Here is a 27,608-nt window from a genome sequence, read left to right as displayed (position 1 = left end):
TAGATACGACAGCTGCGGCCGATATATGCTTTGTGTTCGGTTTAGACCAAGACGAATGGCATCTGTGGTGCAATTCTCTACGGCATCGCGGACCTCTGTAGCTTTGAAGCACACGTGGAAATCACAACATTAAAATGTTCAATCTCGACTTTTACAATGTATTCCTTGCCCATCCATCTAATATCTTTCGAGACAACTTCTATGCTACCAGCGGAACCTAGACTAACATGTTTGTACAGGATTAGGATGGGATACCTTCTCTGCGTCGGATCCAATCTTGATAGCTACAACGTTCGACGTTTATCCGGTTGACTTGTGGAGACCAAGTTGTCTACAGCATCAACGACCAAGCATCTGAAGCTCCAACAGTCTTAGAGCGGGAAAAGATATGGCCGTGAACCCCAGGCCGAGCCAGATCCCAAGATCACAACCTCCTGTGGTCGCATTCGCAACTGGCCCAGTGTAGTAAACTTGGTCCTGTTTGGCGCCCGAGCTGTCAGCGAATATGGTCGGTTGCAGGCGACTTTGAGAGAAACAGAGATGGGTCCTATCACTTACCATACCCACAATGGCTCCTGCCCATCCGATCAGGAAGGAGACCCCGGCAGCAACACCCACTGGGAGTTTCCGCCAGTCATTCCATATAGTCCAATCGTATCCTCGACACCGATTGAAGAGCACATCTTCCTCGACAGCGATGGTGAACCAGATGATGATCCAGTATCCAATCAGAGGGAGGAAATTCTTGAAGATCTGATACAGGAAATTCCTTCCTCCGATGGCACATGCTGTATAAATGACGGTACTTGCAATGGTGAAGATAGGACGCGGAATTTTCGACCAGATGTCTCCGAGCATTTGAAAGTTCATTGCCATCGAATATGATCCTGGGCCATTGTTGGAAATCACCGTCAGCACATTAATGAACGCGCAAATCTTGCCAAACACTCCGAGCCTGTCATAGCCAGCCATCAACAAGCTTCCTGGAGTTCCGTCATAGATCGCCTGCCATTTGACACTGTTCGCAACACCGGTTCCCAGGCCAACTCCCAGGAGAATACTGATCATCATCGCTCCGCACCCTCCAATAGTGGTCACCAACCAAGTTTTCCACGGCCTGACCGTGGATGGGTAATACACATAATAGTCTGCAGCTGAGGGCGCCCACGAGAGAGCTGAGGACATGCAGAGTGAGAAGAACCCTAAGCGCTTTGCGTTTATCTCATCGGACGACCCGACGGACTTTGTATGGAGGTCAAACTGTGGTATTGCTGAACCCGCCAAGATGCAGAATGTGAGCAATTGAGGGAGCCAAGCGAATCTATGTCCCCAAGTCAGCCTTGCACTTTGCTGTTTCGCTTCAGCACTGTGCGCAAGGATAATACCTCTCATATATATGGAATATGCGCATGCCAAATGTCGCCATGATCCCACTTCCAAGGGCGACAATGATAATTCCAACAATGACGGATACAGATCCTCCAGAGAGCTTAGACAGAATCTGACCCCCTACCATGGCATTGATCATTCCATACCCGAGATTGGTCAACACGTTCAGCGAACAGCACACTTTGTTGGGGTAGTAACCCATGAAATATCTGGTCATGACCTAATAGAATCAATTCGTCAGCCGGGCTCATGCTCAAGTCAAGCAAGCTGGATGGTATAAATCCGGATAGGATCCAAAGAAAAACGAACTGATCGGGAAAGTCCATACAAGTGTGCGATTCCCACTCCTAGGACCCCAGGTGCTCATATAACCGACCGCCAAACCCCCAATCAGGTTTCCAAATACGGCGCAGAGGGCAGCGTCCGTGAAGTTCAGATTCATGACCAGTGTTCCTATTGAACCGACAACCATGTGATTTACTGCCATTCCCATGCTGAACCATATCAACAGCATGTGAAACGAGTCTGATGTGGTGGGCTTCTGACGATCCTCTGGTGGAACGGGCTCAATCCCGCGGATTTCTAAGTTCTTGATGCTCCCGGCCCATCGCTGATATCGTGATTGGCAGACGGTGCTCGAGGATCCGCAGTCCCCCAGCTCTACTTGTGTAACGGTGTGCAAAGAAGGGGACTCGCGCGGCTTCTCAAATTCGGACGCCATGTTGGCTCAGATGAGAACGGACACTGTTCACTCCAAAGGCAGAAGGGCTCAACTCGTCTTCCCTCGTCTTTCCTACCAAGGGTACGATTTCCCTCTCTATCTTGCTAGCTCAGTTAGCATCGGTCTTTCCATCACAGAATGACAGAGTATGGCCAAATCTGCAAACCAACAACGTGAACCTTTCTGATCATCAGAGAGGCTGAAGTTAGGCAGGAAGAAAAGGGCGATCGTGGAAGGAGAAGAAGGAGGCAGAGACCTTTTCAGAAGAAATAAACGTGAGCTAACTGCTAGGCGATATTGAACTGACATCATTTTGAATGGACCAAGCGGTTTCGACTTTACAAGGTACGTAATACCTGCACTACCACTGGTAACAGGACATTCCACAGCATCACGGATACCGCCCTGGAAGACTACGCATCGGCTGCAGAGTGCCGACCACCATGGCACAAGCCTGCATGATGAGATCCATGCACTAAGTCCAATGTCGTCCGTGTCCTGGTCTCCAGGATCAGCATCCACAAAGCAACCCAGGCCACTAGGAACATAAGGTAGCATCAACCACATTGAAACAGGGGCGTCGGCTCCCTGCAATCAACCCTGGCCATAATCTCAGTCTCCAACAGCCCCGTTGGGATTTTTTCAAGTTATTATTAAACCGTGAGGGCCAATACGCTTTGAGGGGGCTCCGGCAAAGGGACTCCGTTTCGCGCAAATCGTCACGCTACCATGCATGTCAACATACCGTCGGACGTATTAAGTATTAAGCTCTGCAGCTGCGCCGGCACGGTATGCACTAGCAACGTAAGGAGAACACCAGGACGCCTAGGAGAGGTTGGTACATACTCTGGTTCGCCAAAAGTGCATAACATCGCAGACTGCACAAAACCTGACCTGCATTGCGTACTCATGATACTTGCCTCGGAGCACTTTCCCTGATTTCGTGGACTGAGAATGGGACACTCTCCCCCATAAACCTCCATATACGTAACTGTTCAAATAGAGAAGATAACCTGCACAATATCACATGAAACAGCAGTCCATCCGATCCGTCATCCTGCCAAAGAGCAGACTCACTTTGGGCAAACCAGGGTGGTTGAAGGACGCACCCGCGGCAGAATTCTTGATTTCGCGCACTGATACCGTCCGTGTTATGTTACCCAAGGTATCTGATAGTATGTAGATACTAGATAGCCACATTCTTCCCCCTTTCCTGGATCACAAGTACAGAATACAACGCAGTGCGCACGGAGCTCGGAGGACAGACTGGATACTCCGTAGTTCATACTCGGGCCCAACTCAGTCATTTATTCTTCCATCCTAGGGTTCTTACGGGCACTAGCAGCGTACCTACTGATTTTATTTGACTAAACGTTCTAGACAACAAAAGAGCAATTATCATTGGTATCTGTACGAGGCAAAGCCAGGAGGAAGTAGCGGTGGCAATACTATAGAACAAACAGTAAACAAACAGACCGCACCGCCTTGCGCCAGGCCCAAACCCCCATGCAGGAACGACTGGTCTATCAGAGAGATCTGAGATAAGTAAGCAAGTAAGCGGAATTTTCAGGAGCCCGGAGACGCCCCCAGTATAAGAACACACGACATCGGCAGGTAAGCAAAGAGATATTAAGACAGGGTGGGTATTTCGTTTCCACAAAGCGCAAAGTCTAAGAGCGAACTTCCCAGATCACCCGAAGGCAGTAATATGAGACATCGAATACTGTGCAAGCCGAAAACTGGGAAAAAGACGGGACAGTGAGCAAGCGCTTCAAACAACGAGCAAGCAGAAGTCTATGAGTACATCGTATTTGGTCTCGACCGGGAAAATGAAATGCGTATGATGAAGGAGACTAGGCAGGAATATCTTCTAGCTCTGTTGCGACTGGCTCTGGCTAGATCGGGATCGTCGTGATGTAGACCGTCTGCTACGGCTGGAGGGTGCACGGGCAGGAGGAGCGTGTTCAAAGTATGGGATCAGGTCGGGGTTCTGACTCGGGGGAGTCTTGGAAGTAGACAGATAATCTCCGACGAGACGCTCGTCGGCTGCGGTGTCTGGGTGGATTTCAATCCCCTTTTGGTTATCCAGCCCCCCGTGAGGACTGCTCGAGTTGAAGCCGACCGAGCCATTTTCGCCTGGCGCTCTTTCAATCGGAGACCATCCCGCAATACTGCCAGCAACCACACCGGCCATGGCGGCAGCGGGTCCGAAAGCGGAGTTAGAGCGAGATCGGGTGCGCTTTCGTGAGCGCGACTCGGGTGTTGCAGGCTGGGGTGAACTACCGCCGTTCTCGCCAACAGGGGTCGAGGGAATAGAATCCTCTCTAGATCGTGATCCACTGCGCGATCTAGGAAGGAGGTCTTGGGGATGCTGAAGCTTATGCTTCAAGTTCCTCAATCGGCCGCCGCGGACAGTGTGGAGGAAAGTCAGCTGGTCTCTGATCTCTTCCAAAGCAGGATTCCATTCGAAGCGTCGATCCTCATCCGAAACCACAAGCTCGGGGCCTTTCTTGCGGGTCCAGAACCTGGGGATGAGCCTTGAAACGAATTCGTCCGGGATAAGTCGAATAATAACGCCGATAGGCAGCGAAATCACGCCGAGTATTAGAGAAACGCCCCATTGGTAACCCACCAAAGGTTTGACCGAGAAAGCCTGCCCGCCCACGAAGACGATCAAGACTTGACCTCCGATGATGATGAATTGAATACCAATAAACCAACGATTGCGGAAAATGCCTTCGAAGATGTTCAGACCGTTGTCAATTCGGCGAGAGCTATGAATCGGTCAGTAACTGTCCATCTCCGTCCTCGTAAACACGGAGCCAGGTGTTCACTCACTTCCATTGATTGAAGATCTGCATCCAGACGAAAGTGTTGAAGACTGTCGTCTTCAGCCGTTCTATGTCCTCGGCAGAATGAAGATGAAATATCGATTTTCCGGCAAAGTTCAGAACAAGGGTGACGACGAGCTGAAAGATGCTTTGTCCTATTATCATTTTCCACATTGTCAGGTTGATGAGGGGTGCCGATCTAGGTTCAGGTCTGCGGTCGAGGATGTGAGGAGTCGGAGGGTCCGTTGCTATTGCAGATGGGTCAGCTATGTATAGGACCGTCGGGTTTCAGCACCAAGACCTACCGAGAGCAAGGGCTGCAAACGTATCCATGATAAGGTTGACCCATAACAGCTGAACAGCCGTCAGAACCGATTCTTCGTCACCACTAGCCACAGCCGAGATGAACGTGAGCAAGACTGCAGTAATGTTGACTGTAATTTGGAACTGAACGATAAAATGTTAGCTTGAGAACAATGGCGTACTGTCAAGCTGCCAAAGTTTACCTGCAAAAACTTCTTAACTGCATCATTGACGGTCCTACCCCAAGCCATAGCCTTGACGATCGATGCAAAATTGTCATCCATCAGGATAATGTCTGATGCCTCCTTTGCGACTTCAGTACCAGTGATGCCCATGGAAAACCCAACGTCAGCGGTCTTCAGAGCCTGAGCGTCGTTCGTTCCATCACCAGTGACAGCAACCGTCTCCCCGAGCTTCTTAAGTTGAGCAACCAGAATCTTCTTATCATCGGGGCTCGACCTTGCCAGAACCTGCAGCCGGGGAATAATTTGACGCATCTGACGATTGCTCAACTGACGGAACTTGGGTCCTTCGATAGCAATACCTCCGGGGGTGAAAATTCCGCATTCTTGAGCAATCGCTTTGGCAGTCATAATGTTATCACCCGTCACCATCCTGACAAATACGCCTGCCTTTTGACATTGACGGACGGATTCGGTAACTCCGGCTCGTAGAGGATCCTGAATACCAAAAATACCAAACAGTACCATGTCCTTGAACAAGGGGTCGAACTGGGCCAGCGAACGGTCCTCCTCCGCGGTAGGCGCTCCACGAGGGGGCCACTGATCAAAATCATGATACACCAGACCAATGGTCCGGAGCGACTGGGTAGCGTAGTGCGTAATGACGTTCTCCAGGGTGGACCGGTCTTGTTCCGAGAGAGACGTATCGGATACCTCTTTGGTAGGATCACGAATGATGCGTGTAGATTTCGAAAGCAAAATTTCGGACGCGCCTTTGACCAGCATCCGGTACTTCCCATTCTCAAGCTTGATGACCACGGCCATGCATTTACGTCCTGAATCGAACGGAACCATCTGAACGATTTCTGCATTCGATCGCGCCTCGCTAATCGAGCCCATACCCAAGTAAGTCCGCGCGAAACTGAGGAGGGCCGTCTCGGTCTTGGATCCAATAAATGTCATTGTTCCATCCTGCTCTCCTTCAAATGCAGTGGAATTAAAAACGATCGAATCGTGCAGAAGCGCCTTCACCGGCGCCGCGAGACTTGATGCAAACTCAGATGGCGACATATTGCCCAATGAGTTGTTGGCATTGTGGTCCCCATTGTCCTGGCCGGAAGAAGCGGACTTGTCTCCAAACCTCATGGTAGTCCCCAGCGTAGCGGCAACGGCAGTCATTTTATTTTCCGTGAGCGTACCGGTCTTGTCCGAGCATATGGTAGTTGCATTGCCCATGGTTTCGCAAGCCCTCAACAAACGCACCAAGTTATTGTCCTTCAACATTCGCGTCGTAGCGAAGGCGAGCGCAAGTGTCACAGCGAGAGGCAATCCTTCGGGAACGGCAACGACGATGATGGTGACTGCAACGATGAAAATCTGGAGGAAGGCCTGACCTTTGGCGTCGGCACCATGCATATCCTTTAATTGGGCTAAGAACTTGATGAACAGCACGACGAACAGCAGCAGACCGGCTGCCAGACCAAGTTTGGCGATATACTCCGCAAGCACGTTCAATTTCGATTGCAGGGGTGTCGTCTGCCCCTCGTCTTGCAGGGACATCAATGTCCTGCCATATGTCGAGTTAACACCGACAGCAGTGACCAAGAACGTTCCCACACCTTCGGACACCTTGGCACCAGAAACAATAAACGGATCAAGCTTCTTGAAATTTTCATGGCGTTCGATGGCCTGGTAGACGTCGCTGCCGGGCGTCTTGCGCAAAACATCTGACTCACCTGTGGCGGAGGATTCGTCGCACTTGACATTGTGACCAGTGATGAAGACACCGTCGACTGGGACGAGGTCTCCCGGGTCGAGATGCATCACATCGCCAACCAGCACATCATGGATCGAAATCTCCACTGTCTTGCCGGAACGGATGACCTTGACGTGTCTGTCCTCCTTCTTCTTATTCAGCTTCACAAATTGGCGCTCCTTTTGCCAATCATTGGCAGCACCGACGACTACCACGATCACGATAGCGACAATGATGGCAACACCTTCTACCCATTGGACCCGAGCTTCCCCATCTGTGGCTGTGACGGACTGGTAAATACCGAGAGCAAGCGAAATAATGGCGGCAACGGTCAGGAGGATCAAGACCTTGTCGTTGTATGCAATCCATGCAAGCTCCAGCATACTCTTAGGCTTTTTCTCGGGAAGTTTATTGAGGCCGTATACTCTCTTTCGGTCCGAGAACGCGTTATCGTGTCGCTTCGCAGGAGCTGTGTTAGATCTGGCTGGTGGCCCCTGATTCGGGGTTTCAGAATCAGCCTTGGGAATGGTGTTCTGAGCTCCCGAGGATGCAACCTCTTTGAAGCTCACGGTCCCCTCTAGTGTAGTCTCATCCACACTCAGGCCGCTGCGCAGGTTCGTACGTAATCCCTTCTCCAATCCTTGCAATCCACCCAGCGCGTGGAACGCGCCGAGGCTCTTGGGATTCAGGAGTTTATTCAGCTGACCAGGAGAGAAGGCGAATCTGTTATCCTCCACCTGGAATTCAGCCTCGCGACCAGGGTCCGGCTTGAGAGCCTCCTCATCACTAAGAATTTTATCGTTATTGCCGTTCTTCTTGTTGTCGCCGTTCTTATTCCCGTTATCCGGACGGGCTCCTTGCGATGGGGGCCCCACGTACGTTTCTCCTCCATAGCTGCTGGCAGTCTGACTCGAGTCTTCAGATTCAAGTGAATTTCCACGAGATCTCGTGCCAGGAACAGAGAGAAAATTGGAATTGGACATCGACTCGGTCAGTTTCGACGTGGGAGACGATACGTTATGTGGCGACGTCGGCCTACTCTCATGGTCCCGGCCCTCTGACGAAGCTGATGAGCGAATCGAGGCCGATGAGCGCAGATCCGTCGGCGATGGAGTGCCGTAATGTAACAGAGCGCTAGTATCGCTCGCCTCAACAGGCTCGGTCGAGACTTGTACAGTAGATTGTGACGGACCCGGGTTCGACGTCACAGCGGATGTATCTATTGTAATGGTCGGGGCTCGTTCTCGTCGAAGCGGAGACTTCGCGTCTTGGTTTGGATTCGATGACATGATCGCTCAGGATTTGGAGCCCGTAGAGCGGATTCCAAAAACGTTGGGGTTATGGTGTGGTCTGGAAGGGATAGACGCCGGGTCAGGAATGCCCCGGAAGGAGCGAATCAAGCAGTCACCTTAAAACATACAAGGAAATTGTGTCAAGGGGCAGGGCAACATTTCCAGGTTTCAAAGACAGCACAATCAAGCTCGGATATACATGAGCACGCAACCAGGGAGAAAGCTCATGAGTTGATGCAGATTTGAGCGGACGAATCTCCTGCTGGCATGAAGAAGGTAGAGACACACTTGGAGGCGGTAGAAAGCACGGTGACCTTCCACATCAATTGAACAGCTGCTCACAATTCGAGACGGACAGACGAGAATTCCTCGCCAGGCAATGTCGTTAGGAGCTGCTGATTGTTGTCAATGGAAGACTAAGCGTCTCGGACAGTGCAGCAGTTGGTACTATTCAGAACATGAATGAAAGCCCCGGGGAAGCTGTAATATCCCTGATGCTACACATTCAGGGCTTCACAGCACACAATGAGGTAGATGTAGGAGAAACTGTACGCACTACCTAACCTTTGGAAAAGAAGTGCTCAATGCTATGTGTCCTGGGGTAGGTAATCCTGTAATTACATTACAGATTTTAAGTGTGTTCCATTGATCCCACTCTAGCCACCAATGACAGGTCACGAGACAGGGGTCCTGCCGCCACAAAGCCCCAGGCGGACCCGCTCCGGGATCGAGACCGGCGGTATTGTAAGGAAAACAAACTGCTTAAAATTTAAATCTTAACTGCTTGCAGAACTGACGCATGTCACGGACTTAGGGACTTTCCTCTTTGGCTAGCTGCCTCTGTCCATTCTATCTTAGGTATATAACGTAATAAAGGGAGAGGGATGGTTGACAACTGGATGAGGATGAGTATTCAAAATCAGGTTTAATTGCAGGTCAATAATGGATTATCTTGCCACGTCTCCTTGATTCATCAAGGAGAGGTGTGTACGGTGTAGGGACTTGGTACTTGACTTGGCATTGCATTTGCACTGCCTCAATCGCCTCCCCTTCGCTTCGCCATGACACCACCTCCTTTCTTTTTTCCCCCAATCGATAGTTTCATCAGCCATGATTTTCATACCGAGAATGAACTCACTGAATTGCCTTGACTATTTTCTTGTCAGGTACAAGTACGGCGTGGGGGTGAGTAGTCTACTATATAGGGAGTACTAAGTAGTTGTTGAACTATGCCTCCTGAACCAATGCAATCACCCTCATAACCTAAGGAACATGGGAAATTAATGCAACGTATCATTGCCACGACATCAACTCATACACGGATAGATACATCCGACCAAACAATCTTCTGCGTCAATCCATTGCGCCGATTACCATTTGCTGATCAAAATTCCGTTTACCATGCTACTAACCAGGAAGAATAACCACTGACGCAGCCGAAAATCTATTATACCTCCAGCTCTTGAGGATGGCTCGAGCACTATGATAGTATTATTATTTGATTCTCCCTCGTCCATACTTCATGCTACCTTAATACTATGGTCATGATTTTCTATCGGACATCACTTGCAGAATCAGAAGAATGCCGCTCATCGCCCAATTCTATACAAACCCCCGGCACCTGGTCCACCTATCTCCTTGTTCGGAAATGATTGATGGGCTTGGCAAGTGGGCTGTGCAGTTTTAGACCCATAGGTCGTCTAAGTCTGTTTGTTCTCCGTCTCCGTACGGGGTACTCGTAACATAATACGTGCATGAGTCGCGAGTATACCTAGCTACGGAGTATAACTGACCAATATATCGAAGAGTCCAGCTTTTTACCCTATCACCCTTTGCCAGCATTTGTTTGTCTTTGCTATCTCATTTGTTGTCTAGATATATGGTTATTGGTATGCCAAGCCGATAGTCTGTGACCTAGGATCTCTATCTGACTACTGGAGGTACTGGGGTATTTACTTTTTGGTTCCATAAATGATAGATATGGCTACCAACATGTATGGCTTCATGTCATCATGACATAGACTATGGTATTGGAAGATCCTCATACTTTGATAGACATGACTTTATAGTCAGTGAATTACAACGGAGACTTAAGGGTAGCTTGGTTTAGCCGAAGATCATGGAAGATGACTGTGTTCTAGAAGGTTTCACCTGACTACAACGCATGGAGCACGCTGTCTCTGCAGAATAGAGCTCAATTCCTGATAGGCAACAAGAAGATAATGTCTTTAGCTTGTGTAGATGAGGTAGGACAAGCAAAGAAGGCAATGAGATCATTCATACGAGTACCGCTTCCATTTCTATCTCTTCATACATCACAGCAACCACTACCACCACACTACACCACCACCAATTCCAATACACTATCTATATAACCATCGATACAATGACCACCGTCCTCGACCCCATAACAACATACGGCCTAACGGCCGTCCCCTCCTCCTGCACCACCCTCTTCAACAGCAACATCCCCGGCTCACCCCCCTTCACCCCAACCACCCAAACCCCCGTCCCCTCCACCCCCCTCGCAAACCGCATAGACGCCTACGCCCGCGCCAACCTCTCCGAACAAACCTACCACCACTCCCTCCGCGTCTACCACTTCGGCCTCGCCATCAAACGCCACGCTTTCCCAACCTGGTCCTTCACCGACGAGACCTACTTCCTCGCCTGCCTGCTCCACGACCTCGGCACGACAGACAAGAACACGCGCAAGACCCGCCTCAGCTTCGAGTTCTACGGCGGCTTCCTCGCCCTCGAGGTCCTGCAGTCGAGCGTGGAGCATCCCGCGGGCCAGTCGGGGGACGGCGCAGGCATCGGGACCGTCGCGCCGAGGGAGCAGGCGGAGAGTGTCGCCGAGGCGATCATCCGGCACCAGGATGTGTGCGAGAAGGGCATGATCACGGCGCTGGGCCAGTTGTTGCAGTTGGCGACGTTGCTGGGTATGTACTGTACTAATTTTTTCCCCTTCTGTGGTTGATGACATGGGTAGATAATACCGGCGCCAATGACCACCTCGTCAATCCGCGGACGATCGAGGATGTCTGTGCGAATTATCCCCGGAAGCAGTGGAGTAGTTGCTTTGCGGGGGTCATTCGCAAGGAGAACGGGCTGAAGCCGTGGGCGCATTCTACCACGCTGGGGGAGGAGGAGTTCCCAGCTAAAATCATGGGGAATAAGCTGATGGCGCCGTATGAATGAGAACTTACCATTAGCGTAGCTAGCGGAGAATGAATCTGTAAGAACTTGCAATGTCCAGTCATCTGTCATCTGTATGTTGAAAGCGCCGCAAATGCCCAAGGCCAGCCCGAATGCAATTGTTTCTACCCGATTGCCCTCCTGCAACAACCCATCCATGGAAGCAAATCCTACCTATAATACATACATTTAATGTCCACGTGGGTATTTCACATCATTTCGCCTGACGGAGAAACTCGTGCTCCTCATCCTCGGGCACCTCCACCGTCCAGATGCCCAGCGACTCGCCTCCCAGTAGTCTCTTGCCAGGCTTGGCCCGGGTCTGGACCATCGCCTTACTCGACAGCGCCAACGCGTCGACCAGCTCCGCCATCCGGCGCGACGACACAAAACTGCGCGTCAGGTACTCGTTCTCGGATACTTGCATCGCCAGGTTCATGCACTGCACCAGAATCTCGCTGGTGAGTACGTGTGCGGAAAAGTACAGCGCATTGTGATAGTCCAGGAACAGTTCGGGGATGTAGGTGACCCGGATCTCTTCCAGCTCCGCCTCTTCCGCTTCTATACCGCAAGAATTCATTAGCAAGACTCCCAGCAGACCATGCCTTGCGAGGTAAATCTTACCGTCTGCGGGCGCAGTGAGCCATTCGTCCAGCACCGCGTCCACATGCATGCTAATCTCATCCAGAGTATATTGCAACTCATCCCGAAGATCCTTGATTGCGCCAGAGTCCCGTCTACGTTTGCTCCTAAATGCCACATCAGTCAGTAGACAGCCCCGCTTTCAGACATAGTTCGATACGCACTTGTCAATTTTCTTCCAGCACAGGCCGAACCGCTCCAACCCGTCAAACGCCAGCGTTAGCTCTTCCAAGTCTCGCATCGTTTGCGACTGCATCACAAGAATATTTGTTTGCTCATCCGAGGGGACGCCGTTGGGAATAGACCGATTCCGCTTGTGCGCAGACCCCAGCAGTCTCGACTTCGTCGGGCTACTAGGCTCTGGAGTCGCACGGTCACTTCCGTTTGGAATACCATATCCGAACTCCGCCACGTCGAAACCAAACGATTCACGCGATATGTCGGATAGCCTCATACGTCGGCTCAACTCTCGTGCCGCAGCAAGTTTGCCGGACACTTCACCGGGAGACATCAGCATCGTTGGCCCTAGCGAACGAAAGAAAGGGGAGACTCACAGTAGAATTTTCTATACAGAAAAGCGCCAAGCTGGCATATCCTGCCCCATTGTCCATCAACGTACCGGAGCCATTCGAGACTGCGAATCAACCGCTCGTCTGAGCGAGAGATCTCGGCTCCGATAAAGTCTGTCTTCACTGGTACCAACTCGCGGGTTCCGTCGTCTCTGCGCACAACTTTGGGATAACGCTTCACTGTCCTCGTGTGCTCAACTGCAGAGACAGCGCTGCTGATCCAATTCCACTGCTCTTCCAAGACAGCCTCGATATTTATATCGTACTTCTCAATCAATCGAACTTGCTGCTTCCGCTCTCTCGGGTCAAGGATCTCGATCAGCACGCGGCCGAGCACGGAGTGGGTCTGTTGAGCAGGCAGCAGGGAGGCATAAAGCGGTATCGCCTCGTAGATGCCAGCATCCTCGAGATTTGCGATGTAACCGATGACATTTACAGATGCCGTCTCAAAGAATTGGGTGTCAGAACGGACGTAGCCAATGGAGCTGGCGATGATGTACAGATGCGTCGCGATCCGTAGTGCATCGTCGTCCTCGGCGGCGATGAGTAGCGAGTCGTCCACATGGGTTGGGGACAGATCCGGCACAAATGAATCCTCAGAGCCCGTCTTCGCAACTTGCGAGACTGCTTTGGCTAGCGAGTAGAAAAATGTGTCATATCCTTTGCCTAGGATCGCAGCTTGAATCGTGCGGTACGGGTTGCGCGCCTCCACTCCAATGCGTTCGTTGCTCTTCGTGTACTGCACAAACTTGTTGAAGTCACTGTATCCAACGGGCTCCGGAACGAAGGTCACCGGCGCAGTAGGCGAGTGGCTCAGCTTGCGCCGGAACTGTTTGCAGAATCCTTGATAGCGTGACAAAATAACACTGTTGAAGTGGACGTAGAGGTAGTCATCCCAGCTCTGACAGACCTTGAATGCGGCCTCGGTCTCCCCACAGAGTAGCGCATAGACAGCCCGTTCGAAATCTTCAATGTTAGGGTTCCGCGCCAAAGCAGAGCAAGCCGCTCGCCAGGACTCCTGAGAGCGAAAGTTCATCATGCGCGTCATTCCATCATCAACAGGTGTCCGTTCACCCCCAGACGCGGGATCAACACTGGAGCCACATAAACTGACAGCTTTCCAGTTTTCCAGCCGTTCCTCGGCCCAATCCCGGACCTTGGTCCAATTTTCTCCTTGTCTCAACATCTTCCAGCAGGTCATCCAAGTCGCGCGCTCGTAGAATTGATCCTGCTTCTGAAGGTGCTGCTTCTGCCGGGTCACCGCATCCGGATCCAATTGCGTAATCAATGGCTCCGACACGTCAGAAGTCAACAGAGACGCCGTGATGCCAGGGTCCTTGGGTTCGAGAGGCTGAGGCCAAGCACGAAGTCTCTTCTGTCCCTTGATGGTCTCCTTTGTGTAGAGCCAGCCATGTGTCCAGTGTCCCTGTCCTCGCTCCGCCTGCGATTCTAGCTCGGAGATCAGCGAATCAATATCCTGAGGCGTAGTCGTCGCTGTGTGCTCCAGCCACTTCATGATAATCACGCATTCGAGCGCGTAGTGGTCCGCGCTGAGGAAACTTTCCCAGACTTCGCGATCAGACGAATACCGATGGAGCTTCTGGAAGACAGTCTCTTGCGCTTTTTTGCAGCTGGCTCTGCTGGGGGGATCGTCAATGCTGATGAGGTTGAGAAGAAGCTGCCAAGTATTTGCCTCGAGCTGTAACCGTTGCAGCTCCTCCTCCGTCTTGGGATCATGCGATGCGGCACCGTTGGTTCGACTTGTGCTCCAGCCCACTTTCGCGCGTTTCAGGGTGTTCTGCTTCGAGATATCCTGAATCGCATCTTGCGCGAGAACCTGGTAGCTTTTTACCAATTGATACGCCGCTTGGTAATTTCCAAAATCGTCGGTGCGACCTTTCTGCTTGAAGCGATCCAACCTCTCCGCAAAGGCTTCGATCTGGCGCGTCACACGGTCCGCTGTGCGGCGAAGGGGATGTAACGCCTGTTGTGCGCCGGCCGATGTGAATAAGCCGGGGGTAAACACGTCTGAACCACCTTCACCAGATCGAGTCAGCATTCTCTCGCCAGTTACCGGATACCTAGAAGAATATACCTCGGCCATTCGGCGCAGGAACGAGATCTAACGGCGATTCGGTGCCATTCATATCTTCGGCGGACTCTTCCTCCGACTCGTCCTCTTCCTCGTCATTTTCCACGCTTTCATCCTCGTATTCATCCCCATCATTGATGCCTTCTTCCTCTTCATCTCCTTCCTCGTCATCCTCCATGGGTTCGTCGTCATCGTCATCGATTTCAATAATTTCAGGATCGTTGAAGGTATTACGGTGCGACTGCAGGTAATACAGCAGTTAGTATAGTAATATGGCCAGTCTGCGCAACCCAACGGAAGAACGAACATTGACCGATGTAAAGCCAGCAGTGGAAGCTTCAGAGCCCACCGCTGTGGACAAAGGAGCCATGAAGTAGACGCACGCAGTGAGCGCCTTGAAAAGATGATATCAATCCCTCTGATGTCCGGAGTGACTAGAGAGCCTCCGCTTTAGGGGATACGCTCTGTAAAAGAGAAGAAATAAATGTTAACGATAATAATAGCAAGCTCCCAGAGGGTTTGGGAGGCAGGACTTCCAGCACTTTTGCCCAGCGAAAGTTTGGGTTCCCCGTTGGCTGGGCGTTGTTTTGGTAACTAAGCCTGATATGGACTAGCGCGGATACGCAGACACGCATAAAATTTCAATTCCCACGATCTGTTTTCTTTCTCTTCTTTTTCTTTTCTTTCATCAAATGTCTAATAGGCAATCATTAGAGTCTCGGGACGAGCAGCTTCTCTATCTTCGTTCAGGTCATACGGCCTCTCTGCGTGCTCAAGATTGTCTTAGAGCAATCTGGCAGTTCCTCAACTAGCCTAGCTCTTCTCATTGTGGGAGCTGAGACTGCAAAGGAATCTGTCACATACTTTGGAAAAATCACCAGCATTGCTCTTGACCGGCATCAACTTATTATTCCGTAGACATGTCGACAGCGATTTGTACCCCATGAAGAGCATCTCTATATAAGATCTTTAATTCCCCTGAGTTTGTTGCTTCATCCTCAGCTTCAGCAAGCTTGGTTTAGGGCAACTGGGAGTTTTTGCATCCTCTCCTTTCTCTTGGTAGAAAGCATTACAGCACTCGTACAAGGCATTGATCTGAGCCTGGCATCTCTCTTCTTTGTATGAGTTCTTGGTTAGGCAAGCTACTTGAGTTAGCCTTGAATGTTGTCCGTTTGGGGCCATGATGCTATCCACAGGTGATCAGAAGTACCTTGAATCGCGCACTAGGTTGGTCAGTACAAACATATCTATACGACGATGAGGATGTGTTTGACCTACAGCTCTTGGATGACACGGAGGATCGTATGCCAGATCATCTTTCAAATTCCCCTTGCCGTTCAATTGCTGTTAGCTCACTTTGAGCCTCAATTGGCTTCACACTCAGAACTCTCTTACCATGACGCAATAGTTAAATCTCCAACAACACAAGTGACTGTCTCAAATTGGGATTCTATGATCTTTCAGAGGGGTTTAAATGGCACTTTAGGATCTCCATGAAAGATATCTGAGGTATTGTAAATGAATTGTTTCCAGTGCCAGAAACACCTACAATAAATACTCCATACGGCCTCTATCCAACCTGCTTCTGGGCCTGCGCCGCAAAATAGATTCTCCGCCACTCTTTCACTGGCGGTGGGGTCCGTCGCCTTCCATCATCTCCAGCGTGAATTACTCCTACAACTTCAATACTCCTTCACATATCCAGTTCTTTTCGCTTTGCCCTCTGCTCATTCCTAGCGCTTCGTGATCTCTACACTCGCCCTCAAGAGTTACCGGTGAGTTTGAATTTCCTACTTCGGCATCGATATCCCTCCACCTTGTATGCGACTTCCCCACTTCCGGACGAACACTGACAAGTCATGTCGATCTCAGGCATTCTCAAGTAACAGCAGCCTTCTCATCCTTCCGTCTATCTTCTGATCACCCTTCAGCATGGCCGACAACGGAACACCAAGCGAAGCCCCCGCCCCGGTCGAGCATCTCAACATCAAGGTCACCGATAACAACAACGAGGTCTTCTTCAAGATCAAGCGCACAACACAGCTGAAGAAGCTCATGGACGCCTTCTGCGAGCGCCAGGGAAAGCAGCTGTCTACCGTCCGTTTCCTGTTTGACGGTACCCGCGTGCGTCCCGAAGATACACCTGACACTGTACGTGCAGCATTCCTCTGTCTCTGTCGTCTTCGAACCCGTAGACTAATGACTCGCTTTCAATACAGCTCGAAATGGCCGATGGCGATACTCTGGAGGTTCACCAGGAGCAGATTGGCGGCTAGACAGGCTTCTCTGGGATACGCCAATACAATGAATTCATCGTCTTTCAGTTTTTCGTTGCTCGCATTTTGAGAGATCACCGGAGTAGAGGTGTTTTCGTTGGCCCCGGCAAGCTTTGCTTGACCTGAGTGCTCTTCTGACTTTCAGATTTGTTGTTTTTCTTTGGGAATACAGACTTGTTACACGCTTTAAAAAGTGGAAAAAGCTAAGAGAGTTAAGAGAATGTGAATATGCGGTCCTGAACACTTCACATTGCATGGCATCTGACGCGAATGAGTTATGAATCATATCTGTTCATGAAATTTTTTCTTCATATAAATGCTGGCATTGGCATTCGTAGTCGCGAACCAAGACGGTACTAGAGTATATAGAGTATATAGAGTTGTAGGCTCTCCCCGGAACATCATAAGAGAAGACGACCAAAAACTACCCAGAAGTCCGCCATCGAGACCATATCTGAACAAGAACGAGACATAAGACACTGCATCCAAACATATAAAGCCCAGGATAATCATTCATCCCAAACAGCAGCCTTCGCTCTCTCCTCCTCCTCTTTCCTCTTCGCCTCTTCCTCCCTTTCCCGATTTCGCCGCCGAACCTCCTTTTCTTTTATCGCCCGATCATACGCCCGCTGCTCCTCCGTTCTCTTTGGCGCGCGGATCCCCAACGCACCCGCAATCAACCTCCCCGCAACAGCAGTCTGCTTCTCCGGCCTCCTCGGCGGCGACCTAGACCCTGACCCTTGCGGCGGGGAGGAGCTCAACGCACGCCCCGGCAAGGGCGCGCTCGACACCCAGGGCTGGGATGTTTGCGGTGAGATGGGCGTCGGGGGAGGATCGAGCGGCCCCTCTGCGCTGGCGCTGACGGAGGGCGAGAGTGTTGAGAGGTCGGGTGTAGCTGCGGACGACGAGCGGCTTTGCTCGATCTCAGACAGGGAGGGGTCGGAGTCTGCTTCGTCTTCCCAGGAGTCTGCGACGACAGGGGCCTTCTTTTTGGTGGTAGGTGTCTTCACTGTTGGGCGGGGGATGTCTTTGATGGGGGCATTGTCGTTGAGGGAGAGTTGGCGGACGGATTGCTCGAGCTCCGGGCTGGCTGCTGGGATTGACATTGGCGGGTTAGTTGTGGTTCGAGGTGGTTTGCTGTGAGGGGAGAGGCGTAGAGTCCACGAATACGTTGTGGAATAGCTCGTTCAGAAGGGAGAGTAATTTGCAATGGAAAATATACACAGACCCTGGGATTTCTGGCTGGACTTTGCGGCCATGCCAGCTGGTCCTGAATTATAAAATACGTATATATATATATATATATACGACGTGGGTAATCGATGGACGTTCGAGACTCAACGGTCTGAATCCAGAATGCAGATATTAATAGCACTGAAAGGAATGAATGGCGTCAGTCATGGAGTTGAGCCCCGCCGAGTATTTAAGGTTGCAGCTGTTGATTGGCTCTTCTGCTGTCCACATCGTATGAACAATCCAACTGTTGATTTACTTACTGCCTTTTGCCCTTTATCCGAGTACAACTCTCCCTTTAAGTCATTGAGATTCGACAGATCGCTCGATTATCCTCCGTCGTTACGGTCTTACCTACAGCAATTGGAGATCCTGAGGCCCAATCGCATGTATGACATCAGATTGAAATTTGGTGTTGAGCGGAGTAGATCTGGTCCGTTTTCACTGCTTGTCTATCTATCCTACACTTTCTACTACGACCTTCTGGATGGATATCTACTAACGTAACTGGTAAGCGAGCGGCGCATGAAGGCGAGCGGCGCACCTCTGTATTCCATAGAAAATGACTCTTTTTGAAGCATCAATATCTCAACAACAAAACATTAAGAGAGCGTATAATTCCATATATATAGTAAATAAGTAGTGCAATTTAAGTATACACAGAAGCACTGCTTTAAATATTGTTATTCCTCTTAGTAACGTATAACAGAGTGGTATCTTTTGTATTTTATAATTCCTCAGTAGATATAGCCTCAAACAACAGAAAAAAAAGTCTTGAAAAAATTAATAGTCACTAAGACGCGCCCCAAAACTAACAGTATCTACTGGCTTGTTCTAAATTTTTGTGTTGTTGAGATATGGTGGCCTTAAAAAGAGTCATTTTATATGGCATTCAGAGGTGCGCCGCTCGCCTACACGCGCCGCTCGCTTACCGATTACGTTATCAAATGCTGTCTCGAACGATGAAGATAGAGCACGTGAGGCGCTCGCCGCTAAGTAATGGTTTCCCGAGTAGGGGACTAATATGCCCATTCCGAGAAGGCCAATCAGAAGATGTAGATCTTCTCGAAAATGGTAGGCGGGGGTTCTCCGAGACCGGCGGCTTTTGGGCTGCTTTCCCGAGGTTTCCTATGCTCCATCAACGCTATATAACCGGTTCTTCTCCAAGAGTGATGGGCCATTACTGAGGGTAGATTGGGATATCCGCTCGCCCTGGGGAAGATACTTCGCTCAATCGCTGGTTGAACGTTTAGAGAACCCTTCATCTCTACCTCAAGGGAACTTTTCGACGGTGCTTTAGTTCCTTAGGATTTTAGGACTGTTGTTTATATTAACTCGTGCCATTGGCAGTAGGATGATGGGTCTACAGCCCCTGCCTCTACGGGCACGGAGAACTCCCATTCTGAGACTCTCGCGATTCTCAACATCATCATGGAAGTCCAGCTATGCGGACACCCTTCCGAATCTCAAGATAGGAGCGCATACAAGAGTCTTGTTTCAGGGATTCACAGGTGCGCTCTTGATTGCGTGTCATTCAGTGGTATGAACTAACGTTTGCAGGACGGCAGGTATGTGTAAACTATGACTCTCCAGGACGGCCAGAATGGTGTCATATTGACGATCAAAGGCTACTGCCAATGTCAAGGAGTCCCTCGCATGGGGTACGAAGATTGTAGGAGGTGTAAAGCCCGGTGTGGAGGGTGAGCATCTAGGACTTCCTGTATTTCCTTCAGTGCGAGCGGTACGAATACTCCTGGCTTCAATCCTTCATGGACACCGTACTCATAGATGCAGGCTCAAGAAAGGGCCAAGCCCGACGCATCAGCCATCTATGTCCCCGGAAACCAGACAGCAAAGGCCATCGAGGAAGCGATTGAGGCAGAGATTCCGCTTGTTGTGGCTGTAGCGGAGCATGTCCCCATTCATGATATGCTTCGTGTTAGTAGATAGGGAACATTGACTTCTCATATAGCTGACATCTTGCAGGTGCACTCTATGCTGCAGACCCAGTCCAAAACGCGGCTGGTAGGAGCCAACTGCCCTGGAATCATCTCTGCAATTGGCAAGTGCCGTATCGGATTCCAACCTTTGCCGTGTTTCTCCCCCGGAAAGATCGGAATCGTAGCTAAATCAGGAACACTAAGCTACGAGACCGTCGCATCGACGACGCGCGCTGGTCTTGGACAGAGCCTGTGTATCAGCATGGGCGGAGATGTACTGGCGGGAACCAATTTCGTCGATGCGTTGAAGGTTTTTGAGGAGGACCCTGACACAGAAGGTATCATCTTGGTAGGGGAGATTGGTGGAACTGCGGAAATTGATGCAGCAGAGTGGATTCGAGACTACAACAAGAGGGCCGCCAACTCAAAGTACGTACGGTCCGAAGATGTTCTTTGGCACACTCGAGAACTGACACTACTTAGACCTATTATGGCTCTTGTCGGCGGTCGAGAGGCCCCTCCTGGTCGGATCATGGGCCATGCCGGCGCTTGGATAGCGCCTGGAGAGCCAGATGCAGAGGCCAAGCACAAAGCTCTCGAGGGCGCTGGAGTGACAATGGTCGATCACCCAGAAAAGTTTGGTCAGGGAATGAAGGCGCTTTTAGCTCACAGAACCATGTCGAATGCTACGGTAAGTTTGTGTGATAGCCTAGTTCGTGGCGACTGGCGAGACTGAACAATCCCAGCCTATCAGTTCTAGCGGCCAAAGAAGAGGCCTACATACGATGCGACGTCTCTCACATGGTAGGAGTCGTGTATCGCCATGGTCGATACAAAAGCGATCTCTCTATGTGAAGGAATTTCAGGCATTGGATATGCTGAAGCGGAAATCTATCGCGGTGAACGAGGCAGCTCCTTCGAATTCGGATGTCTTGCTCACAATGACAGTGGACAGAACGGCATTGTCCCCCTGCATGGTTGCTTCTACAAGACCTGATCTTGCTCAAGCGTCTTCTGCTAGATTTCCATTCGCTTATACGACACAAAAGTTCAGCACTACCAGCCCCGTCCTCGAAGCTGTTGCCTCCCATCTCCAAATTCCAGAGACAGCACGCGGAAAGTTGGCAGAGCTGACACAGTCTCTTTGGGAGATCTTCAAGGAGAAAGAAGCCTACCTACTGGAAGTCCGGGCCAATTTCAGCCATGGCGAGATGCAAGTTCGAGGCGCACGTTTCGGGTTTGACGATGCGGCGTTCCGGAGCTCGGGACGTCAGGAAGATGTGCACCGGCTCAGAAACAAGGAAGAAGAGGTCCCTGAAGAGGTTGAAGCGGAAAAGGACGGAATCGTCTATGTCAAGTATGCCTCTGCTTGGAGGACAACAGTCTACCTCGTGAGTAATTTGCTAAGGAGCGCTATATAGGCTACAAGGGGAGGGAAGCATCGGGACACTAGGTGAGCTTGCCTATGCTACAGAGTACAGTCAGGGCTGACCGGATAGTCAATGGCGCGGGCCTAGCGATGAACACCGTTGATGCCCTGTCCATCCATGGCGGTCACTGTGCCAACTTCCTTGACACAGGGGGCAAAGCAACTTCCGAAACGGTCAAATCGTCCTTCCGGATCATTCGGTCCGATCCACGGGTCAAGATCATATTCGTCAATATCTTCGGCGGCCTAACACGGTGTGACATGATCGCCGAGGGGATCATCATGGCTTTTCGAGACTTGGAAATGAGCGTCCCGGTGGTAGTACGACTGCGGGGGACAAACGAGGAGATCGGACAGAAGATGGTCAGTCTAATTTACTACGGTATACTTGACTAAGCTGACTGATACAGATTGCTGAGAGTGGCCTTCCCCTGCACGCCTTTGACAATTTCGAGGATGCGGCCAAAAAAGCGATCAGCCTGGCCAGGAGTACGTAGATAGCCAGTCATTGGACCAAAGTGTACAGTCATTTGACTCGTTTCGTCGTAGATCTAAGAATAGTAAACTGACAGGAGACGAGAAATCGAGTTGTCCGGATTCTGTGAAATGGCATCGTATGCTCTGATCCACCGTGGCTGGACTCAAGACGGGAGCCACGCAAGCTCCGATGATCGGTTTGTCAGGGATACTGAGATTGACAAGACATCCAGGGGAAAACGCAGAAGAACATGGTGAGAGCAATGTTAGTATTTTTCTTGACTGTATAGGTAGTAGGTAGAAGTAAAGCATGAAGAATTCGAGTATCAAATCCAATTGACAGTGTAGAAGTCCAATAAGAATCCTTGAAAATGGCATCATCTCTTCTTCCTCCGATGCTCCATAGCAATGATTTCTCACCGGATTCACCCCGCGATCAGCGCCCCGCTCTTATACCAATTCCTTAGGCCATTTTCTGCATACTTCAATCCTTCATCTTTCTCTCTCACTCTCTCAATTACCTTCTCTCATCCTAATTCCCAAAATCACAATCACAATGGCCACGTATGAACCCCTCATCCCCTCGTTCAAACCCTCCTCACTAACCCAATCCCAATCTATAGAAACATCACCTACCACGCCAGCGCCGTCACCCGCTCCGAGCGCAGCACCCTCCGCAACCAGCGCGGCCTCACAATCTGGCTCACCGGGCTCTCCGCCTCGGGCAAATCCACCATCGCCGTGGAACTCGAGCACCAGCTGCTCCGCGACCGGGGCGTCTCCGCCTACCGGCTGGACGGCGACAACATCCGCTTCGGCCTGAACAAGGACCTGGGCTTCAGCGAGAAGGACCGCAACGAGAACATCCGGCGCATCGCGGAGGTAGCGAAGCTCTTCGCCGACAGCGCCACCATCGCCATCACCTCGTTCATCTCGCCGTACAAGGCCGACCGCGAGACCGCGCGCAAGCTGCACGAGGTGCCGACGCCTGGCGAGGAGACGGGCCTCCCCTTCGTCGAAGTGTATGTCGATGTGCCGGTTGAGGTGGCGGAGCAGCGGGATCCCAAGGGACTGTATAAGAAGGCGCGCGAGGGGATCATCAAGGAGTTTACGGGGATTAGTGCCCCGTACGAGGCGCCGGATAAGCCCGAGGTGCATATCAAGAACTATGATTTGCCCGTGAGGGATGCGGTTGCGCAGATTATTGCGTACTTGGATGAGCAGGGGTATTTGCCTCCTAAGAAGGAGTAGATAGATGGGTTGGTTTGTCATGATAGATCTTGCGGATAGAATCGTCCTTGCCAGTCATTTGTACATATAAGGACCCAGTGATTTTTTTACATATAAGGGTCAGAGATGCGAAATGATACAGAACTGTATATGTACGCTATTCAACGAGGTGGTATATAGTACCAACGTAGACAAATAAGCACAAGGATGAAAAGACCAGGAGCGTAGAGCTTCATCCTGCCATCAATCGAGTTCAAACTCGTAGTACACATACGCAGTGTACTCGGCGCCTCCGCCTTCTCCGCCTGCCTGCATCTCGTGAGGGTCATCTCGCTTGACCCGGCCCTTCTTGTCTCGCCCAAAGGCATTTCCGGCGAGATACGAGTATTTCTCATCGAGGTTCCGTTTAGCCCTGTCGGCGTGTTTCGAGGATTGCGTCTACACCCACAAGTCAGTAAAGGCGGACATTCACCGTCGCGGGTCCAACATACCCTGATGATCGTGCAGACGAAATCCAGCGGCAGACCATACCGCAGCACGGTCTCAACAAACACCCGCAGAACAAGCACATGGATCCAAACCATTACGGCCTCACTCCACGCTGTCCGTCCAAGCCGAAGAGTCTCACCCCAGAGCTTGCGCTCGTCCCCGCCCACGCGCTCGACCTCCTTTCGCTCTTCTTCCTTTCCGCCTTCTACGTACTTGAAATCGCGCGGGATCCACTTCTGCTCACGACACCGGTGGACAAACTCCGGGCTGTGCTTCTTGAACGTCGTAACGGCGTAGAGCGTGAACTCGTCGTCCGAGGCCACGAGGGTCGCGGATCGGGGCACGACCATGGGTGCCACGGTCTCATATGTCTTGAGGAACTCCTTCACTTGCTGAGCGGGAACGGCGACAAGGTGCGTTTCAATGTATTCCGATTCGCGGACAAGGGTGCGGGGATCAACGACTGATGCGAGTGACTTGGTGGAGAGGTTTCCTCTACAGATCATCTCCAAATTAGCAGAATGTTGACGCGAAGGATGTGTGCCCTCACGTTTGTTTGCGTTGAAGAGTCGCCAGCGTATTCTTCACCTGGTTGTATTGCGAGTACTTGGACCGAATGTCATTGTCGATACTAGCAACTTCCTATTATCTATTAGCTCTGGCGGGATCGTCATAAGATTCATGCCCAGTACCTTCTGCAGAAGATCGATCAACTCCCCCAGCGGCTTATCAGCACGATACTTGACCTTATTCCACGAGAATGTCCTCAGATACTGATCAACGGGCTCTAGGTTCAGTCAGCGAGCAGGTTCTCCACCACCACAACAGATGAATACGGCGCAGTGTAGGCGTACTATCATTGACAGTCTTCATCTTATCGATCTGCCCTTCATCTCCCTCGAGAACGCTCTTCAACGCATCTCCGACCTTGGCGACGACACCTTGGCAAGAGGCTTCGAGTTTCGCCAGCTCATCGGCTTGCTGCACCAGAGCGTCGAGGGTACCGATCTTGAATTCCGGGATGGGGAAGGGCGCTACGGAGCCATTGTCGGGTGATACTGTGGCAGAAACAGCATCGAGAGCGTCATCGCGGTGGTGGGAGGGAGTGATGGATGTGGGGAGCGAGACGAGGAGGTACTTGCTCGACTTGGACATGGTGCCGGGGATGCGATACAGGATGGACTAGTAGGATGTATAATTTTAAGAACAGTAAAATGGGCCGTCACACCCAAGCAAAAGGGAGTGAGGTAGTCAGATAGAAAGCTCGGCGGACGTTGGCCTGGTTGTATGGAGCTTGGAGCTGGCGGTCATCGGAAGGTCCGTCGGCGGAGGCGGTGGGTCATGTTTGGCGTCACAAATGTGATATTGCGGACTTGACAGCAACGATGATCCTAAGCATTTTAAATTCAGGATCCGCATTGAGTGTGATCGATTGTGCAAGTTGCCAATTCATATTAATGGAATATTTCTGTTCTTAATAATGCGGTATGTTCTCTATCCTAGAACCTATATATCTCGAATTTATGTACAGTATCGCAAAATGCTCCCATCTAGGTATACGCCCAAAACAAACAATACATTATAAACTCTATATTGCCCGAAACCCGACCTCTACGTATTTCTATCCGCTTGTTCCTGAACATACTAGTTGGTAACTTTGTACAGACTCGCCATGGCCTGAAATCATCGTCAGCACACATTATTTCTATATTCCCCGGATAGTGGACTTACCGCAGCCTGCTTGGGTTCAATAAACAGAGCCTTTGCTTCCACCAGTACGACTGGCTCTGTACCATCCTCAGGAAGAGTTTCGATGTGCGCCTCAACCCAAGCCTTCCGACCCTCCACCTTGACTGTCTTCGCCTTCAAGACAGCATAGTTGTTGGCCATCGCCGGGCGTCGGTAGTCAATGTTCAGATTGGCCGTCACACCCACTTTGTTTGGCAACGCGGGGAAGCAGCACCGGGCCATGGACTCATCCAGCAGCGTGGCCAAAAGACCGCCGTGCACAATGCCGGGATGACCAGAGACATCTGAGCCAAGGTAAAAGATGGCGGTCAGACTCTTTCCGCCCTCCTCGCAGAAAACATAAGGCGGCACCACAATTCCGCCTGGGGTCGCAAGGATACCGGCCGTTAGATGACGCGCGCGCAATTCTTGGGGGATCTTCAAGTGTGGTCGCGATTCAGTGTAAGCCGGGTTTTGGCGTAAAGCAAGTGTCATAGGGTGATTGTGAATGTAGTCCTCGACCTCCTTGGTGAACTCATCGGAGGGTACAAAGGCAGAGAGGGTTTCCTCGTCGGTGGGCATGCTGACAGCCATCATGCGCGCAACAGTCTTTTGAGTCTGATAAGCGAGTCCGGTAGAAAATGCGACAATGGCAAAAGCCGTGAATCCGACAATGCGACGTAAAAGTAGGTAAGGTTTAGATGTTTGAGACTGCGCTGAAACTGGAGCAGATGAGTTAGTTTTATCAGGAGTCACAACAACCTGATGGATCGAAGTTTATCACATACGTACCTGTGGAATACTGTCTGTGTAAACGAGGGCCAAGGAAGCGTGGACAAGTTGAAGAAAGCTGGAACGTCCGACTGGGGATTTTCGGCAGGCGTTGGGACTTTGTAGGCAGACAAGAAACAATATACGGGCCGTGCTTAGTGGAGACTTGCCGAAAGGAAGCTGTGGACTGGACTGGCGGCCGCATGGCCAGAATGATTGGGAACGAGATGGACCGGGGAATGGAGGCCTGAAGCTGGAGGTCTTCTTTGATTATGGGTCTGGAAGACTGACTCACTCCAGGACACGGAGATAGGGAAGAGATGCAGTACCTCGGATGTTGTCAGGATTAGCAATGGCTCCTAAAAGCGGGCATGAGGCTTCTCGAGGGGCCTCTCAACAACTTTCAAAAGTATATAAACCGAATTTGGAATTCTCGAGTATTCTGGATCTCAATTTCACGACCCAAGAGATCCTCTACCTACCTGGTCTTTCTCGCCGTTGGGGATACTGAGGAGAATGGATAGAATATAGCACAAAAAAGCGGAAATGGCAAAGGCCGATTGGCGAATGGCGGAGCGGATCAGTCAGAGAACCTCGGCTGATAAAGAAAGGAGGATGATCATGAAGAGATGATCTGTTATTGCTCTTGTAGAATGCACCAGTCACATAAGTTGGCAGGATGAAGATCGATGTCATCGAATACCAATGAATAGCCTCATTATCTGTTCGAGATGAGACCTACTGCTTTGATCTCTCGGACTCTTCTCGGCCGCCCCTACGCGCTCTCATAACTCCAACAATCATAACATCGTCAGATGTTCCTCATTCAATATCACTTATTAGGAACTTCTCCTATTATGCAATGTGCTTTGCTCCTGCAAGTGACTGTTACAGCACTAAGGCATCCATCTGCACCTCCGTCACATCGGGGATTTATCACCTCTCACCTTCCACCTTCAAAGCCATCAATCAATAATTGATCCTCCAGTTCCTTCAAACTTACAGCATCCCTCCCTAACCAGGATGTGTCGGCCACCCTTGCTCGGGATCGTCAGGGGCA

At 50.9% G+C, this 27,608-nt stretch overlaps 10 protein-coding genes across 10 annotated transcripts; 4 read left to right on the top strand and 6 right to left on the bottom strand.

The window, feature by feature from the left end:
- Window positions 1-339: 339 nt before the first annotated feature.
- Aspvir_006918 (purine-cytosine permease family protein) lies at window positions 340-2,110 on the bottom strand (the record flags this gene model as incomplete). Its single annotated transcript, XM_043270107.1, has 4 exons — window positions 340-477; window positions 559-1,321; window positions 1,386-1,609; window positions 1,718-2,110. 4 exons carry the CDS (start codon window positions 2,108-2,110, stop codon window positions 340-342), a joined length of 1,518 nt encoding a protein of 505 aa, XP_043126042.1.
- A 1,870-nt stretch (window positions 2,111-3,980) lies between these two features.
- pmcA (putative P-type calcium ATPase) lies at window positions 3,981-8,471 on the bottom strand (the record flags this gene model as incomplete). The annotated part of the gene is made up of 4 exons (XM_043270106.1): window positions 3,981-4,884; window positions 4,949-5,189; window positions 5,247-5,388; window positions 5,448-8,471. 4 exons carry the CDS (start codon window positions 8,469-8,471, stop codon window positions 3,981-3,983), a joined length of 4,311 nt encoding a protein of 1,436 aa, XP_043126041.1.
- Window positions 8,472-10,860: 2,389 nt separating this feature from the next.
- Window positions 10,861-11,675, top strand: Aspvir_006916 (putative urea hydro-lyase/cyanamide hydratase; the record flags this gene model as incomplete). The annotated part of the gene is made up of 2 exons (XM_043270105.1): window positions 10,861-11,416; window positions 11,467-11,675. 2 exons carry the CDS (start codon window positions 10,861-10,863, stop codon window positions 11,673-11,675), a joined length of 765 nt encoding a protein of 254 aa, XP_043126040.1.
- A 211-nt stretch (window positions 11,676-11,886) lies between these two features.
- Aspvir_006915 (nucleoporin Nup84/Nup107 family protein) lies at window positions 11,887-15,345 on the bottom strand (the record flags this gene model as incomplete). Its single annotated transcript, XM_043270104.1, has 6 exons — window positions 11,887-12,233; window positions 12,297-12,421; window positions 12,479-12,809; window positions 12,869-14,920; window positions 14,979-15,216; window positions 15,283-15,345. The coding sequence occupies 6 exons, from the start codon at window positions 15,343-15,345 to the stop codon at window positions 11,887-11,889; spliced, it is 3,156 nt and encodes a 1,051-aa protein (XP_043126039.1).
- A 1,562-nt stretch (window positions 15,346-16,907) lies between these two features.
- Aspvir_006914 (SUMO family protein SMT3) lies at window positions 16,908-17,251 on the top strand (the record flags this gene model as incomplete). Its single annotated transcript, XM_043270103.1, has 2 exons — window positions 16,908-17,126; window positions 17,195-17,251. 2 exons carry the CDS (start codon window positions 16,908-16,910, stop codon window positions 17,249-17,251), a joined length of 276 nt encoding a protein of 91 aa, XP_043126038.1.
- Window positions 17,252-17,760: 509 nt separating this feature from the next.
- On the bottom strand, window positions 17,761-18,357 carry Aspvir_006913 (uncharacterized protein; the record flags this gene model as incomplete). The annotated part of the gene is made up of 1 exon (XM_043270102.1): window positions 17,761-18,357. One exon carries the CDS (start codon window positions 18,355-18,357, stop codon window positions 17,761-17,763), a length of 597 nt encoding a protein of 198 aa, XP_043126037.1.
- Window positions 18,358-19,841: 1,484 nt separating this feature from the next.
- Aspvir_006912 (putative succinyl-CoA synthetase subunit alpha) lies at window positions 19,842-22,350 on the top strand (the record flags this gene model as incomplete). The annotated part of the gene is made up of 10 exons (XM_043270101.1): window positions 19,842-19,995; window positions 20,045-20,052; window positions 20,112-20,225; window positions 20,279-20,422; window positions 20,471-20,853; window positions 20,908-21,115; window positions 21,171-21,781; window positions 21,846-21,877; window positions 21,924-22,216; window positions 22,264-22,350. 10 exons carry the CDS (start codon window positions 19,842-19,844, stop codon window positions 22,348-22,350), a joined length of 2,034 nt encoding a protein of 677 aa, XP_043126036.1.
- A 536-nt stretch (window positions 22,351-22,886) lies between these two features.
- On the top strand, window positions 22,887-23,581 carry Aspvir_006911 (adenylyl-sulfate kinase; the record flags this gene model as incomplete). The annotated part of the gene is made up of 2 exons (XM_043270100.1): window positions 22,887-22,894; window positions 22,954-23,581. The coding sequence occupies 2 exons, from the start codon at window positions 22,887-22,889 to the stop codon at window positions 23,579-23,581; spliced, it is 636 nt and encodes a 211-aa protein (XP_043126035.1).
- Window positions 23,582-23,803: 222 nt separating this feature from the next.
- On the bottom strand, window positions 23,804-25,204 carry Aspvir_006910 (H(+)-transporting V1 sector ATPase subunit C; the record flags this gene model as incomplete). The annotated part of the gene is made up of 5 exons (XM_043270099.1): window positions 23,804-23,998; window positions 24,052-24,544; window positions 24,600-24,691; window positions 24,742-24,836; window positions 24,904-25,204. 5 exons carry the CDS (start codon window positions 25,202-25,204, stop codon window positions 23,804-23,806), a joined length of 1,176 nt encoding a protein of 391 aa, XP_043126034.1.
- Window positions 25,205-25,693: 489 nt separating this feature from the next.
- Window positions 25,694-26,753, bottom strand: Aspvir_006909 (PaaI family thioesterase; the record flags this gene model as incomplete). Its single annotated transcript, XM_043270098.1, has 3 exons — window positions 25,694-25,726; window positions 25,781-26,499; window positions 26,570-26,753. The coding sequence occupies 3 exons, from the start codon at window positions 26,751-26,753 to the stop codon at window positions 25,694-25,696; spliced, it is 936 nt and encodes a 311-aa protein (XP_043126033.1).
- Window positions 26,754-27,608: the final 855 nt, after the last annotated feature.

Source organism: Aspergillus viridinutans (genome assembly GCF_018404265.1).
Source record: "Aspergillus viridinutans IFM 47045 DNA, scaffold_4, whole genome shotgun sequence".
Lineage (NCBI taxonomy): Eukaryota > Fungi > Ascomycota > Eurotiomycetes > Eurotiales > Aspergillaceae > Aspergillus > Aspergillus viridinutans.
The sequence above is the reverse complement of the archived record's forward strand: the minus strand, read 5'-3'. Positions and strand labels throughout refer to the sequence as shown.